This window comes from Lycorma delicatula, chromosome 4 (genome assembly GCF_047948215.1).
Source record: "Lycorma delicatula isolate Av1 chromosome 4, ASM4794821v1, whole genome shotgun sequence".
Classification (NCBI taxonomy): Eukaryota; Metazoa; Arthropoda; class Insecta; order Hemiptera; family Fulgoridae; genus Lycorma; species Lycorma delicatula.
This window is the reverse complement of record NC_134458.1, coordinates 22,251,247-22,264,675: the sequence shown is the minus strand read 5'-3', so window position 1 is coordinate 22,264,675 and position 13,429 is coordinate 22,251,247. Positions and strand designations below refer to the sequence as shown.

General features: G+C 36.6%; 1 protein-coding gene across 2 annotated transcripts in view; it reads left to right on the top strand.

The window, feature by feature from the left end:
• The window catches only part of Srr (Serine racemase), a 59,690-nt gene that overhangs the window by 24,108 nt on the left and 22,153 nt on the right, over positions 1–13,429 (top strand). For both annotated transcript variants that reach the window (XM_075362499.1, XM_075362500.1), the window contains exons 3-4: positions 3,781–3,851; positions 8,668–8,955. In XM_075362499.1, coding sequence (XP_075218614.1) covers positions 3,781–3,851; positions 8,668–8,955 — 359 coding nt within the window. The remainder of the gene's footprint in view (positions 1–3,780; positions 3,852–8,667; positions 8,956–13,429) is intronic.

Here is a 13,429-nt window from a genome sequence, read left to right as displayed (position 1 = left end):
ATTTTTTCTTAACTATAATCTTTTGAAACGATAAATCAAACCAAATTTTACAAAGTTTTTATTAAAATTATCCCCTGAGATTGACAGAAAAAGTTTTTTTAATTAAATTGTTTAAAAACTGCACTTTTTAATATTGTTCAATTTTTCACATCTTTTCAAAATAATTTTAAATAATTCTTCATCTCTGACAATCATAATCAATAATATCGGGTATTTTTACACTATAAATTATTATTATAATAATAATAATTAAAAATCAAGCGTGAGGAAGGTCTAAGGGTCAACAGACATCCATCCATTCAATTAATCTAATTAAGAGATTCATTCATAGAGTTTGAAATGCAGATGAATGTAAATCTAAGCAATGAGATATAGTAGAAAAAAGTTTGAACTATTAAAAAAAAATTATATACATACAGTAGGATGCAAATTAATCCGAACATAGATATTATTTAATAAAATAATAACTTTATTTGGAAAAAATCATATCTGAACAGTTCGTGAATATCTAGTAATTAATATGTCCTTTATTCTTTATCACTTCACATACACAATTTGGCATCTATTCAACAAGTGTACTACACACTTATCTGATTTCTTCATCATGAAACCACATCAATATTATTTGTTCAATGAGGTCAATTTTTGTGGTACAATTCATTTTTGAGAGTCGTTTTTTCATTATTACCCAAAGATTTTCATTTGGGTTTACCTGGCCATGGGAGCACTTTAATGTTTTGTTTTTCGATTAATTTTTACACTTTTTTTACATACGGAATGGCATCAGATCTTGTTGGAACAGATTATGCTGGCTTGTGGGAATTTGTTTTGAAATTGTAACACAATCCTTTCCTTCAGAATTTCAGAATCTTGATATATTCATCACTTTTCAACAAAATATCTTCTAAACGTAATGAGCAAGAACCTCACTAGTCCCTAGTCCAACATCATAGTCAGAAGGTATTTGTTGTTGTGTCATACTAGTATGCTTAGAAAGAGAACCTTTTCAAATACCTTTTTGGAGTTTTATCCATCATATATTCAAGACCGCAAAATAAAAAATTCAAAAATTTGTTTTTTTAATAAAAAATGAAATAAATATTCACAAAACACTATTTATAACTGCTAAATAACAAAAGAACAATAACCTCACATTACGCAGACAACTTAAACAATGAGTGTAGTCAAGCAGTATAATCACAACTTAAAAATAAATAAAAAATTTCCTGTGTTAAAATTAATTTACATGCAGTTGTATATATATACGTATACACACACACACACACACACACACACACAAAAGAAATAATATATCAGTATATATATATATATATATACTAGTTTTTAGCCGCGGCTTCGCTCGTGGTGAACCTTTAAACGAAATACGCGAGCAACTATGTCATGTCGATCAGTGGCTTTTTGCCCGGGCATTACCTCTTTAGTTACAATCTGCCACGAAGGATTACAGGTAAAAGTTACAAAGAGGTCAGGCCTGCCGTAAGTTCGTACATAAGCGAAAGCGTCTTGAGTGTATTCATGCAGATATCGGGGACTGTTCACAAAAGTAGAAGGCAGAATAACCATCTTGCCTATGTCGTTAGGTCTAATATTACCACCTGCGCTAATCGCATCTTGTAGATGAATGTAATTTTCAGCTCGTAATTTCGTCTGGTTTATAGAAATGTAACGAAGGCGTTCGCTCTCTACTTTAATATACATATCTACCAAGAACTGATGAAAGAGTTGCCTTGACCGCGAAAGGAGATTGAAGTCGAGCTCTCGAAGCATCATGTGATACGCGTAAAAATCCATGCAGGAAACTTTTTTATTGGGAACTGGCTGTCTTGTTGTTGAATTAATGACTGGAATATTGAAATGATATCCTGGCTCACCTTTACTGAAAATTAACGGGTACGCAAAGCATCATAAAATTTATGAGTATCGGCTACGCGTTTCAGCGTATTATGTGTGCCCGTAACACTACGTCTCGTGAAGAGCATGGGCACCGGTAACCAAAACAGCAACTTCATTGATCATCGGCGCATTATAACGCCTCTCCTGTTCGCCACGTGGAGTCCGATCAGCATGAATGACCACTATGTAATTATCTGGAGGCCAGTTTTCCATTGCACTTTTAAAGTTATTTACCAACAAATTGTGGCTGTGTAATATTCGTTGAATTTTCAATACTGTATCTCTTTCAACTCCTTCAATATACTGACAACGACGTTTTACTTCATTTTCTTCATCACCCGTAAAATACACCTGCAAAAATTTATGCTGTTCATTATCTGCTGGAAAAAGCGATCCAATTTGATTATATATCTGTCCTTGTACAGTAAAAGTTGGCAAAAATCCGGGCATTCTTATCACTTTATCTACTCCAAAGGATGTCATTTGGAAGCAAGAGTTATACTTTCTGATTTTACTTAAAAATTGCTTCGACTCATCTGTAACACTTAAATATAGAGTTCAAAGGCTCCTCTGGTTCACCAAGTAAAGGAAGCGAAACTTTACCACTGGAACAGCACATTCCAGGAGTTTCATCTTTCCATTTCAAAGCATCGCAATGCTGACATTTTCTATTCATTGAGCCAATGCCAGTTAAAGAATGCTTATGGTATTCAAGTGAAGGATCTTGAAATCCAGAATTATTAAATACAGACCAATCGTTAGGCATGAAATTTCGACGGCGCGCGATTTGCATTTCTGCATGAACGATTCTTTTCGCCTGCGATTGTTCTGGAGTTTCTCTCGCTCTTATAGCCTGCTGTTCAGCTTGTCTTTCTAAACGAATTTGTGTTTGAATTGGCGTTTCAACTGCTCTTAAGGTAGCTTGGCGTTCAGCTTGCTCATCTAACCTTTCTTGTCTCTGAGAAGTTGTTTCACCAGCCCTCAAAGCACATTGTCGCCTCGCTTGTTGTTGTCGTCTTAGTTCTGCGTGAACGGAAGATTCTTGAGTTCGAGCAACTTTTGCCGCCCGAGCCCGTGATGAATCCCTGGACAGGTTAGATTTGCGCTTCCGAGGCATTTTAGAAAAAAAAACAGACTAAAAACTGAAAATAGCGTTAGAAGTAAAACAATAAACAGGCACCTAACCTCAAAAACTGGAAAAGTTTTAGTATTGCTTAGAAGTGACAGAAGAATAACAATAAATATAGAAGGATTCGAAACAGCAGAAGCACTATACTCAATTGAATAGTGACTTGATAGTATTACAGTATTGGATTGGCACTTTACTTCATTTACTTCTGGAACGCCAGATGGCTTTGAATTTGGTCAAATTTTTTGTCTGACGATCATACCTACCAATATAAATTTTTTTACCCTCCCGAAAAAATATATTATTTTTTTTTTACTAAACAGTGCCCTATGTCCTTCGCAATACCTTTGAGAATATGTGTACGAAGTTTCATGATGATCGGTTGAGTAGTTTCTGCGTGAAAGCGTAACAAACAAACAAACAAACTCACATTCACATTTATAATATTAGTAAGGATATATAAACCCACAATCTATTTGTATATTGTGACAGATTATCACAGAATTAAGATATTATTAAGGGAGATTATTCAGAAATGATACCTCTTACATGAATTATTCTCTGACTTGGATTTACCAAAATTATCTAAAACTCACTATTTTGTCTGCCGTCAAATATTCTGTATTAAATAATTAACCACTGCAAGCTATAAGTTCCAAGAATCTAGATTTTTTTTATTTACTGAATTTTATTTTAATAATTTTTACGTACATCTAATTTTGTATATGTTTTTGTAGAGATCACACCTCTCTGAAATTACTGGAATGGAGATATACTTTAAGAAAGATTTCCTTCAGTCAACAGGAAGGTAAATCATTTTTAATCAAATTTTATTTTAATTCATTACTTAAATTATTATAATAACAATTAGTCAAAGACAGTGGAGGAAATTTCTATAACGAATAAACAAACATAAATCAGTTTATGATCTTATTGTAAGTTATAGCCGACATCCTTAAATTATTTGCTTAGGTTATCAAAGAGGAAAATAAAATTATTTTTTTTTTTTGTTGAGGTTTTTAGGGCCATCGACTACTTTGGTCATTAGTCCCGTCCCACTTCAAAAAAAAAAAGTAAAAAAAAGTTCAAAATTTCATATTCTGATACAACTTTCTGAATACAATATTTATCGTCTAGGCTTTCCTTTCGGCCATCCTTTCTTGCACCGTTTCTCCATTCTGCGAACGGCCTCAACTTCCGATGACAGTGTGTCTGAGGCCTCGGACATGACATCTTCTTCTCTTTCTGATGCTAATGACGTTCGCCGGCTTACATCAGGTGATGAAAGCTTCGTTGATGCTGTTAGCATCGTTTCTATGGAATCTAAACTAGCAAGCGATGCACTTTCCGCGGCTGATGAGCTAGATTCTATCTCTAAGGGAGTACTTGGTCCAGCTGAAATAGACGCTCTCACCGAAGCTGTTCTTTGAGCTTTTGGAGGCTCCATTGTTACAGTTTTTATATCATCTGTGTCTGGTGCTTTCTCAATAATGACTTGCACCTCCATTTCGGTAGACTCAGATTTTCTTTTCCTCTTTACCAGATAAATCAAGATTTTTATTTATTGCATAAAGTGGTGGTGTTATGATCGCAGGTTTTGCTAGTTTTTTTATGCTGCGCTGGCATGTCTCTTTTATCAACGACGTCAGTCCGGGAATGAGCCTTCTCATGTTTAGGTGGTTCTGTGCGATGAGTCGACTCAATCTTTGCATCAACGATTTTTTCTATCATTGCTGCAAGAATTGGTGCCATTGTGCTATTGTATTAAGCAACTGCTCCACGTTAAATTTTATGAAGGAGGGGCAGCAGCTGCTTCAGTATAAGTGGTTGATTGTCGAGGTGTTCTTTGACTAACAATATTCTTCACTTCAGGATAACTAACCTTTTGAAGCGTTTTGACTTCCTGATTGGCCGTTTCCGTTTTATATACTGGGCAGTTCCTTGATCGGCAATTATGGTACCCTTTACAATTAATACAGATTGGAGGGTCTTTACATAGATCACCCTCATTTATCTTCATTCCACATATGCAAATTTCCTGCGCTTCACATCTAGCTGCAGTGTGTCCGAAACGTTGACACTTGAAATATCGCGTAGGCTGCGGAATAAATTCACGTACATCAATCCGATTTATGCCAGCACGTACCTATTCAGGAAAGTTAGGCCTATTAAATGTCAATACATGCGAGGCCGAAGGAAGAACCTCACCATTTCTTCTCATTGTTAGTCTGCGACACTGAATCACTCCTTGACTCGACATTTCCTGTACTATTTCTTCTTCTGTACAGTTTAGAAGATCGCGGCAAACAACTCCTCTGGATGTGTTGAGGGTGATATGCGGTTGCACAGATACCGCAAATTCACCGATTTTCTTCAATGCCTGGACTTTCTGGCTTTGACTGTCGTTGATGGTTTCGACGTGCAATCCATTAAAAGTCTTCCGGATTTCTTTAACGGGACCACCAGCAATCTCTCTAGCGATTAAGAATGGACTGACCTTTTGGAAGTTTCCATTCTTCTTCGTAATAATTATAAATCTTGGTTTGGGAACGTTGTTTCCAAACAACGACTTTCTCAATTCTGTACTGATTTTGTCAGCATCTTTCTTGATTTTATCTCACTCCTTACTCTTTTTCCTCTTCGCTTGGCGAATCGGAGGTTTCTAAACGAGGGTGTTTACGTGTACCCTCTGCCACGTTAGTTTGCTCAAGAATATTCATGAACATTTATCCCTTCTGTAGCAAGGCTAGCCGCCGGGGTACACCCCTACTCCAGGACTAACCTTGGAGGTCCGATCCAGTACTCCGGTGGAACCGGCATATGTCCTGGCAGAGAGCAGATGCGCAATCTCTGCACTGACTCCAGGCTCCTACTCACCGAAGCTTTCAGAGCTCCCATGCACCGACATACATGGGGTACCATTGCTACATGCTTGCCATCACAGGGGGCATGTGGACAACGGAAGGGTCTCCGTTACACCTGCAATAACATTGACCCTGGCCGCCACATCGCCAGCTCTAAATATGGTATGTGTCCACTTCCTAATCGATCAATTTTTCATATCCTGCAGGTGGCCGAAAAATCCAATCCGTCTGGTGACCTGAAGATGGAAACAGGTCCAAAAGAGTAACATATCCGAGGAATTTACTCGGAGCCTCGTTAGCCAACTATATGTATTGTACATAAGTACAGCTGTTGCCTCCCTGGACGTGGAACATAGATGTTGTGTTCCGGACGTGGGAATTACCTACCTCAGTACATTATTATTATTATTATTATTATTATTTATTTATTATTATTATTAATAATAATAACGGTAAAATATCAGAACGTAAGTAAAACATTTAAACATAAATTTATTGAAACAGTTGTCACTCAAAGAATTGTTAGGCATAGAAGAAGTCATTTTATTCTTCTGCTAATTACAACCTACTATATTTTTCTTACAATAACTGTTCGGAACATATAGCATGAGTTCAAAGAACACTAATTAACAATCTCTGTTCAAGATACTGCAGATTTATTTTATCTTTCTCTTGCTTACTTATTATTTGGCTATCGCCAAATAATATAGTATAAGTGAAAAATTAAGATAAATGTTTACAGGACTGAATCAGATTACTTAATTAATAATATAAATTTATTTTTATATAATATTATTAATGTTTAACAATTCAAATAAAATGTATTTTATTATGATGTTTTTTAAGCTTATGTCAAAACATTTTCAGTCCTTTTGCAGCCATCTTCAGCAACTAGTGCTACTGTTTTTCAACCAGAGATCACCAGATGTTTTGATCAGTGTTTTTTTTTTTTTTTTAGGGCTATACTTATTTAAGGTAAAGTTCAGTTTGTGGTATCTATAATGTATCATTTAAAAATTCTTAAATAGTTTTTAAATAAATGACAATTCACTTTTTTCTGAATTACAGCATCTTCAGAGGGTTACTGAAGACACTTCATTAAAAGTTAACAGCTGAAACTCAGATAAAATTTTTTCACCTTAAAATTAAGTATACTGTGGCCAGTTAAAAGGCTAATCAATGCTATAAAACACTTAGCATTCACAAATGGATACAATGTTATTCTCATTGACTCGCTCAAATGTAAAACTAAACAATAAAAAAAGAAACCTGTAACACTAACATACATAGGCCAAACTTCTAAAGCACAAATTGAAAAAAGCAGGATAAAATATGGCTTACAAAATAAAAAAACAAGCAAACCATTGCTTACAACAGACAATTACCAAACACAGTAACTCTGAAAATATAAAATGAATTGCTAAAAATACACAATATTTTACACTGGACAAATAGGTGGCAGCTTCAAACAGATACAATGAATAAATAAAAATACTCCATTTCAGTACGGTCAGTATTTGCCAACCATCTCATAGAAGTAAACTACAAAATCACAAAAGGATTCGTTCTTCTATGAAGCCTTTGTGTTTCATACAAAAATGTAAAAAATAAATCAGTTATTTTGATTTTAATCTATTTGTGCTTCATGTAAGAAAGGCTGTACCAAATTTAATGAAACAAGATAGATCTATTTAAATTTAAAATGTAGGTTACATCTTAAAATGAAATACATATGGGTGGTTCACCCTCTTTTAAAAAAAATTGTTTTTTGTTGTCATTTACTCATTTGGATGCATATATAAAAAAAAATAACGGCTAAAAATTAAAATTCACTAATTTTATGATATTTCTAAAATCTCCAGATTACTAAGCAGTTTTATTAACTCAGGGTTTGTAGGTAGCTGTCTTCCTTAGTTACGTAGCAAGTGTATTTATAGGTTATGTATTTGAATCACCAGGCCAAGATATGTTGTTGATGAAAAACTAACTGTAGAATGATGGGCAGGAGACAGTATAAAGGAGCTGATAATATTAGAATGCAACTAGTCTGGCCAGTTCTTGACTGTCTACATTCAGCATAAGAAGCAACTGCTAACCCTCTGTGCTACTCTGATACACCAATGGAAAAAAAGTTTATAAACATTTTAAAAAGGAGACCTGTGAATACTAATTAACACAAATTTTGTAATAAAGTTAACTCATAGCATTTAAAAAAAATATTTCAAGCAATATATAATTATATAGCATTAGAAATTTTAGATAAGTTTTGTTGGAGACATTTTTTGGAACATTGGACAAGAGGATTTTTCTTCCTTGCATTACAAAAATTATCAAAACTTTTATTTTACAGCTCTTTATCCTTAGCAATTTCTTCTGGAACAGTATTCCTAGTTATAATATTAGGCGCTGGAGATACATGAAGCATTACCCAGGTTTCACTGATTTTCTTTTGATAAAGTATACATTACAAACAACAAATTAATTTTATGAGCTTTAGGATTAGTAATTTTACATAGGCCCTGAGTTTTACACCTAAAAATAAATGATACGATACTGATTTAAATGTTATACAAAATTGTCTGTTTAAAGATCATTTAAAAGATACCGATAACAGAATTAATTCATACCCATACATATTATGAAGTTTTTTCACACATAGAAGAGTTTGATTAAATGATATATAAATGAAAATTAAACATTTTATAAGACTTTTAATTGAATTTTTAATAACTTAAATTAGATTTCTTGTATTTTTGGCAGTTTCAAAGAGAGAGGTGCTTGCTATGCTTTGTTGATGTTATCTGATGAATGCAAAAAAGCTGGAGTAATAACTGCATCTTTAGGAAATCATGCATTAGCTCTCTGTTACCATGGAAAACGGCTTAAAGTCCCAGTTACTGTTATAATGCCTATATCAGCCCCTATAATGAAGGTACAGGCATGTAAAAATCTTGGTGCTACTGTTATCGTTACAGGTAGTGATATGAAAGAATCAAAATACATTGCAATGAAAATGGGAAAAGATAAAGGCCTGATATACATAAACGGGTGAGTAAAGTATTCTTGTTTTTTGTTGTCTATGATGTATAGTATGAAATAAAATCAATAAACTTTGTGATGCAATAATTTAATATTATATGAAACATGGATTGTATTATTGCAGCATTATTCATTCACCCAAGGTGGGAACAAATCGTGCCGATGGGTGAATGGCTCTACGTAGTGAGTCTCGAACGATGTCCTCTGGGCACCAGGGCGAACCCAGTTGTACTTATCTCTAGCTCCAGTACGCGTGCGCTCTGCTGGAGTTGTCCATTTTTCGCCGGTACTCGTGGGACCAAAATTTCTGTTCCTATATCAAATTCCAAGATGGTTGGTGGTCCTTCTGAAAAAACCACCAAATTAAGTCTTGTGAAGAGACCTCGATCAGCTTTGTCTGACGAGGATAAAAGTCCTATCGAAGAGAACTGCAAATCTTTAGACTTGAACTCTAAAAATATTCGATTCGTTGTTCTCCGAAATAGCAAAATAGTCAGGAAGGTGGCTCCCTCCAAAAGGTTTCACCTTTCCTAATAAACAAAACTGTAACAGGTGCAAGTGGCTCCCCGAAGAACATCAGGAAATTACGCGACGGATCGATTCTGGTTGAAACATTCAACGACGAACAGAGTCGATCTATCTTACGTCTCCGTAATATGGGTGGTATAAATATAAGTGCTGAAAGCCACAAAACTTTAAATACGAGCCGGGGTGTAATTTTTTGTCGAGACTTTTTAGATATAGATATCATTGAAATAGTTGACGAGCTTTGCCACCAAGATGTTGAAGTGAAACGTATTACGAAACGGCAGAACGGAACAGAAGAACCGATACCGTCTCTTATATTAACATTCAATCTCCCTGATCCACCAGAAAAGATTAAAGTGGGTTACCTCTCGGTTCGGGTACGACCATTCATACCCAACTCAAGGCGATGTTTCAGATGCCAAGGTTTTGGTCACACTACAACATCTTGTACAAAAACTGAGATCTGTGCTCGATGTGCTAAAGAAGGTCACAATGACACTAACTGCGAAGAAAGTGAAAAATGCGCAAACTGCAGTGGTCCACATACAGCCCGCTCCCGAGATTGCCCAATCTTTAAAGAAGAAAAGGCAATTCTCAAAATCTGTACGGAGCAAAAGCTATCTTTCCCGGCTGCACGAAGAGAATACAAAAAGTTAAATAATTCACGGAACCTGGTTAAACCAGATGTATCTTTTGCTACCGCTACATCGAAACAAACTCTTACAAACGTTAATAATCAGCAGTGCGGATCCTGCAATGAACTTAAAAAACTTGTTCAGATGCTTTCTGATCAAGTAGCTTCACTTACAGCCACTATCTCAGAGCTGACAAAGATGAATAAAACGTCTTTCGTCGCAGTTAGTGAATCCAACAGTGTGATACACACGAAAGTTCCTGCTCCCAAAGTCGTACCGGCACGAGTAGCGACTATCACAGCTGGCAGTAAGCCACCTAATAAGCTCCCCGTAAAGGGAACCCACATAACCACCCCCTCTGGGATGTTAACTGCAGCATCCCATTCAAATAGATCTCCTCCACCATCACCTCATATACTGGAGGATATGGTTCAAGAACCACCCGACCCTAGGGCATCGGAGTTCTTTAAAATAAAAAATACAAAAAATAAAAACCGAATCACGTACAACTAATTTTTATATCATTTCCGAAATTTAATTATTTAATTTTTTATTTATTTTTTTTACACTTATGAACATTATTCAGCGGAATGTTAGAGGTATTCGGTCCCGCATTGAAGATATTAGAGTACTAGCGCACGCACATGATCCACTAATCATGTGTTTCCAAGAAACCCACCTTCTGCAACATGACCCAATTACACTCAGAGGATACTTGTGTGAGAGATACGACTGCCTAGTAGACAGTAGGGAGAGTGGTGGAGTAGCGATTTTCATGAAGAATGGGGTGTCAGCTACAAGAATTCAACTAACCACTGTCATTCCTGCTATTGCAGTAAAGGTCCCTTCAAATTCCCTTCAAAATTCCCTTCAAATTGCATATCTGCAATCTGTATCTCTCACCGAACACTGAGTTCAGTGCTTTAGATGTCTCAAATCTCCTCACGCAAATACCATCTCCATCGTTAATAGTAGGAGACTTCAATGCCCATCATATTTCCTGGGGCTCAACCTTCTGCTCCACTCGAGGAAATACGATAAACAGATTGAGACAAGACTTGAAGATACTTGAGAATGCCAACAGATATATCCCACAAACATCGGGTAATCCTAAACGTCCTTTCGTTCCATGGTGGAACGATGATTGCAAATATGCTATTAGGAATCGACAGCAGGCACTACGCAAATTTAATCGTAGGCCTACAACAGAACATCTAAATTTATACCGCAGTGCTAGAGCGGTGTGCCGTCGAGTATTCTTGGACGCTAACAGGAATTCATGGACGAAATACGTGAGTACTATCTCACGCACTACTCCCACGTCTACTGTATGGAAGAAAATTCGTGCAATTTTTGGATCACCGAAACAATCTATTCTCGGTCTTATTGATGAAGGAGAACTCGTTTCATCATCCTCGCAAGTGGCAAATAGTCTAGCAAAATCTTTCCGCTCGGTGTCTCTCACCTCATCATATAATAACGATTTTCAACGTTACAAGATACAAATAGAAGTATTATCGTTAAACATTGGTGATTCGGTTGGTGAATTAAACACTCCATTCGTATTTAAAGAATTGTTACATGCACTTAAAAACTCACGGGAAACTTCCCCTGGACCGGACAACATTCGCCTTTCCATGCTTTCACACCTTCCTAATTCGGCACTACAACAACTTTTGAATATTTTCAACGGTTTATTCTCCGAACAAGTCTTCCCACCCGGCTGGTCAGAAGCATTTATTATACCAGTACTAAAACCTGGTAAAGACAAAACGAACCCCTCAAGCTACCGCCCTATTTCATTAACAAGCGTTTTGTGTAAAATAACGGAGAGAATGGTAAACCGCAGGCTTACATGGTGCTTGGAGAAACATGGCTTTCTATCTCCAGAACAGTGTGGTTTCTCCAGAACAGCGACAAGGACGATCTTCTATTGACCATTTAGTGTCACTAGAAACAGCCATACAAAACGCTTTCCTAAATCGGCAGCACCTCGTCGCTATCTTCTTCGATATAAAATCAAGGGCAATATGCTTGCTTTTATCCGGGGATTCTTAAATCACCGAACGGCTCGTGTACGTGTGGATGATTCGCTCTTAGATAGTGTCATCTTGGAGAATGGAGTGCCCCAAGGTAGTGTATTAAGTGCCACCTTATTTTCTTTAGCCATAAACGATATTACCAAATGTGTGCAGGCTCCTGTCTCATGCTCTCTATTTGCTGATGACTTTGCTATCTACATTGCAAGCCGTTCAGCACCTACAGCAGAGAGACTACTGCAGAACACTATATCTCACCTTGAAGCTTGGTCCAGGATTACTGGTTTCACATTTTCATCCGAAAAAACAAAATGTGTAGTTTTTTCTCGGTTATGAAACACTTCTATTCCGCAAATTTTTCTGAACGGAGAGTCTATTACTATCTCTAGTTACGTCAAGTTTTTAGGTTTATTTTTTGATAGCCGTCTTACTTGGGTCAAACATTTAAAAGAATTGAAAACAAAATGTTCCAAAATTCTAGATATGATGCGAGTCCTTACTAACACCAACTGGGGAGCCGATAGGTCATATATGATACGTTTTTACTATTCCTTTGTTCGCTCCCGTTTAGATTATGGTTGTGTCGCCTACTCTTCAGCTCGTCAATTCGTCCTTAAAATGCTGGATAGTGTACATCATGCTTTCCTTCGGCTTGCCACAGGCGCGTTTAGATCAAGTCCTGTCGCAAGCTTACTTGTAGACTGTGGTGAACCATCACTTTGGGATAGACGAGACCAGCTTTTATTATCTTATTTTGCTCGTCTCAGAGGACAGACAAATCACCCGGCTCTTGACTCGGTCTTTAGAAATCCTAATCTAGGAAAGTATGAGGACCATCCACGTCGTACTGCACCTGTAGGTGTCCGTACCTGGCGTCTGCTGCAGCATATAAATATTGACACACCGTCATTCTTTACTATGTATCCTTGCTCATATCCTCCATGGAGAATAAACCTTATAAATTTTAATTTTGACCTTACGACATACAATAAACAATCAACACCATCTATTGTCTTTCAGCAAATGTTTCAGTGTGTTCTCTCCAAGATGAAATCAGACGCGGTTGTATACACTGATGGATCGAAACAAAACGATTCCAGGTAATGAACATGCAGATTCCGCTGCCAAAGAAGCATGTAACCAGCCTCCTTTCACCATCCGAGTTGCTACTTCTGATTTCATTAACTATGTAAAACAATTACTAAGAGCAAGGTGGCAAGGTGACTGGACGGCTACCGTTGATAATAAACTCCGTCAGATTAAAGATTCTGTGTTACCATG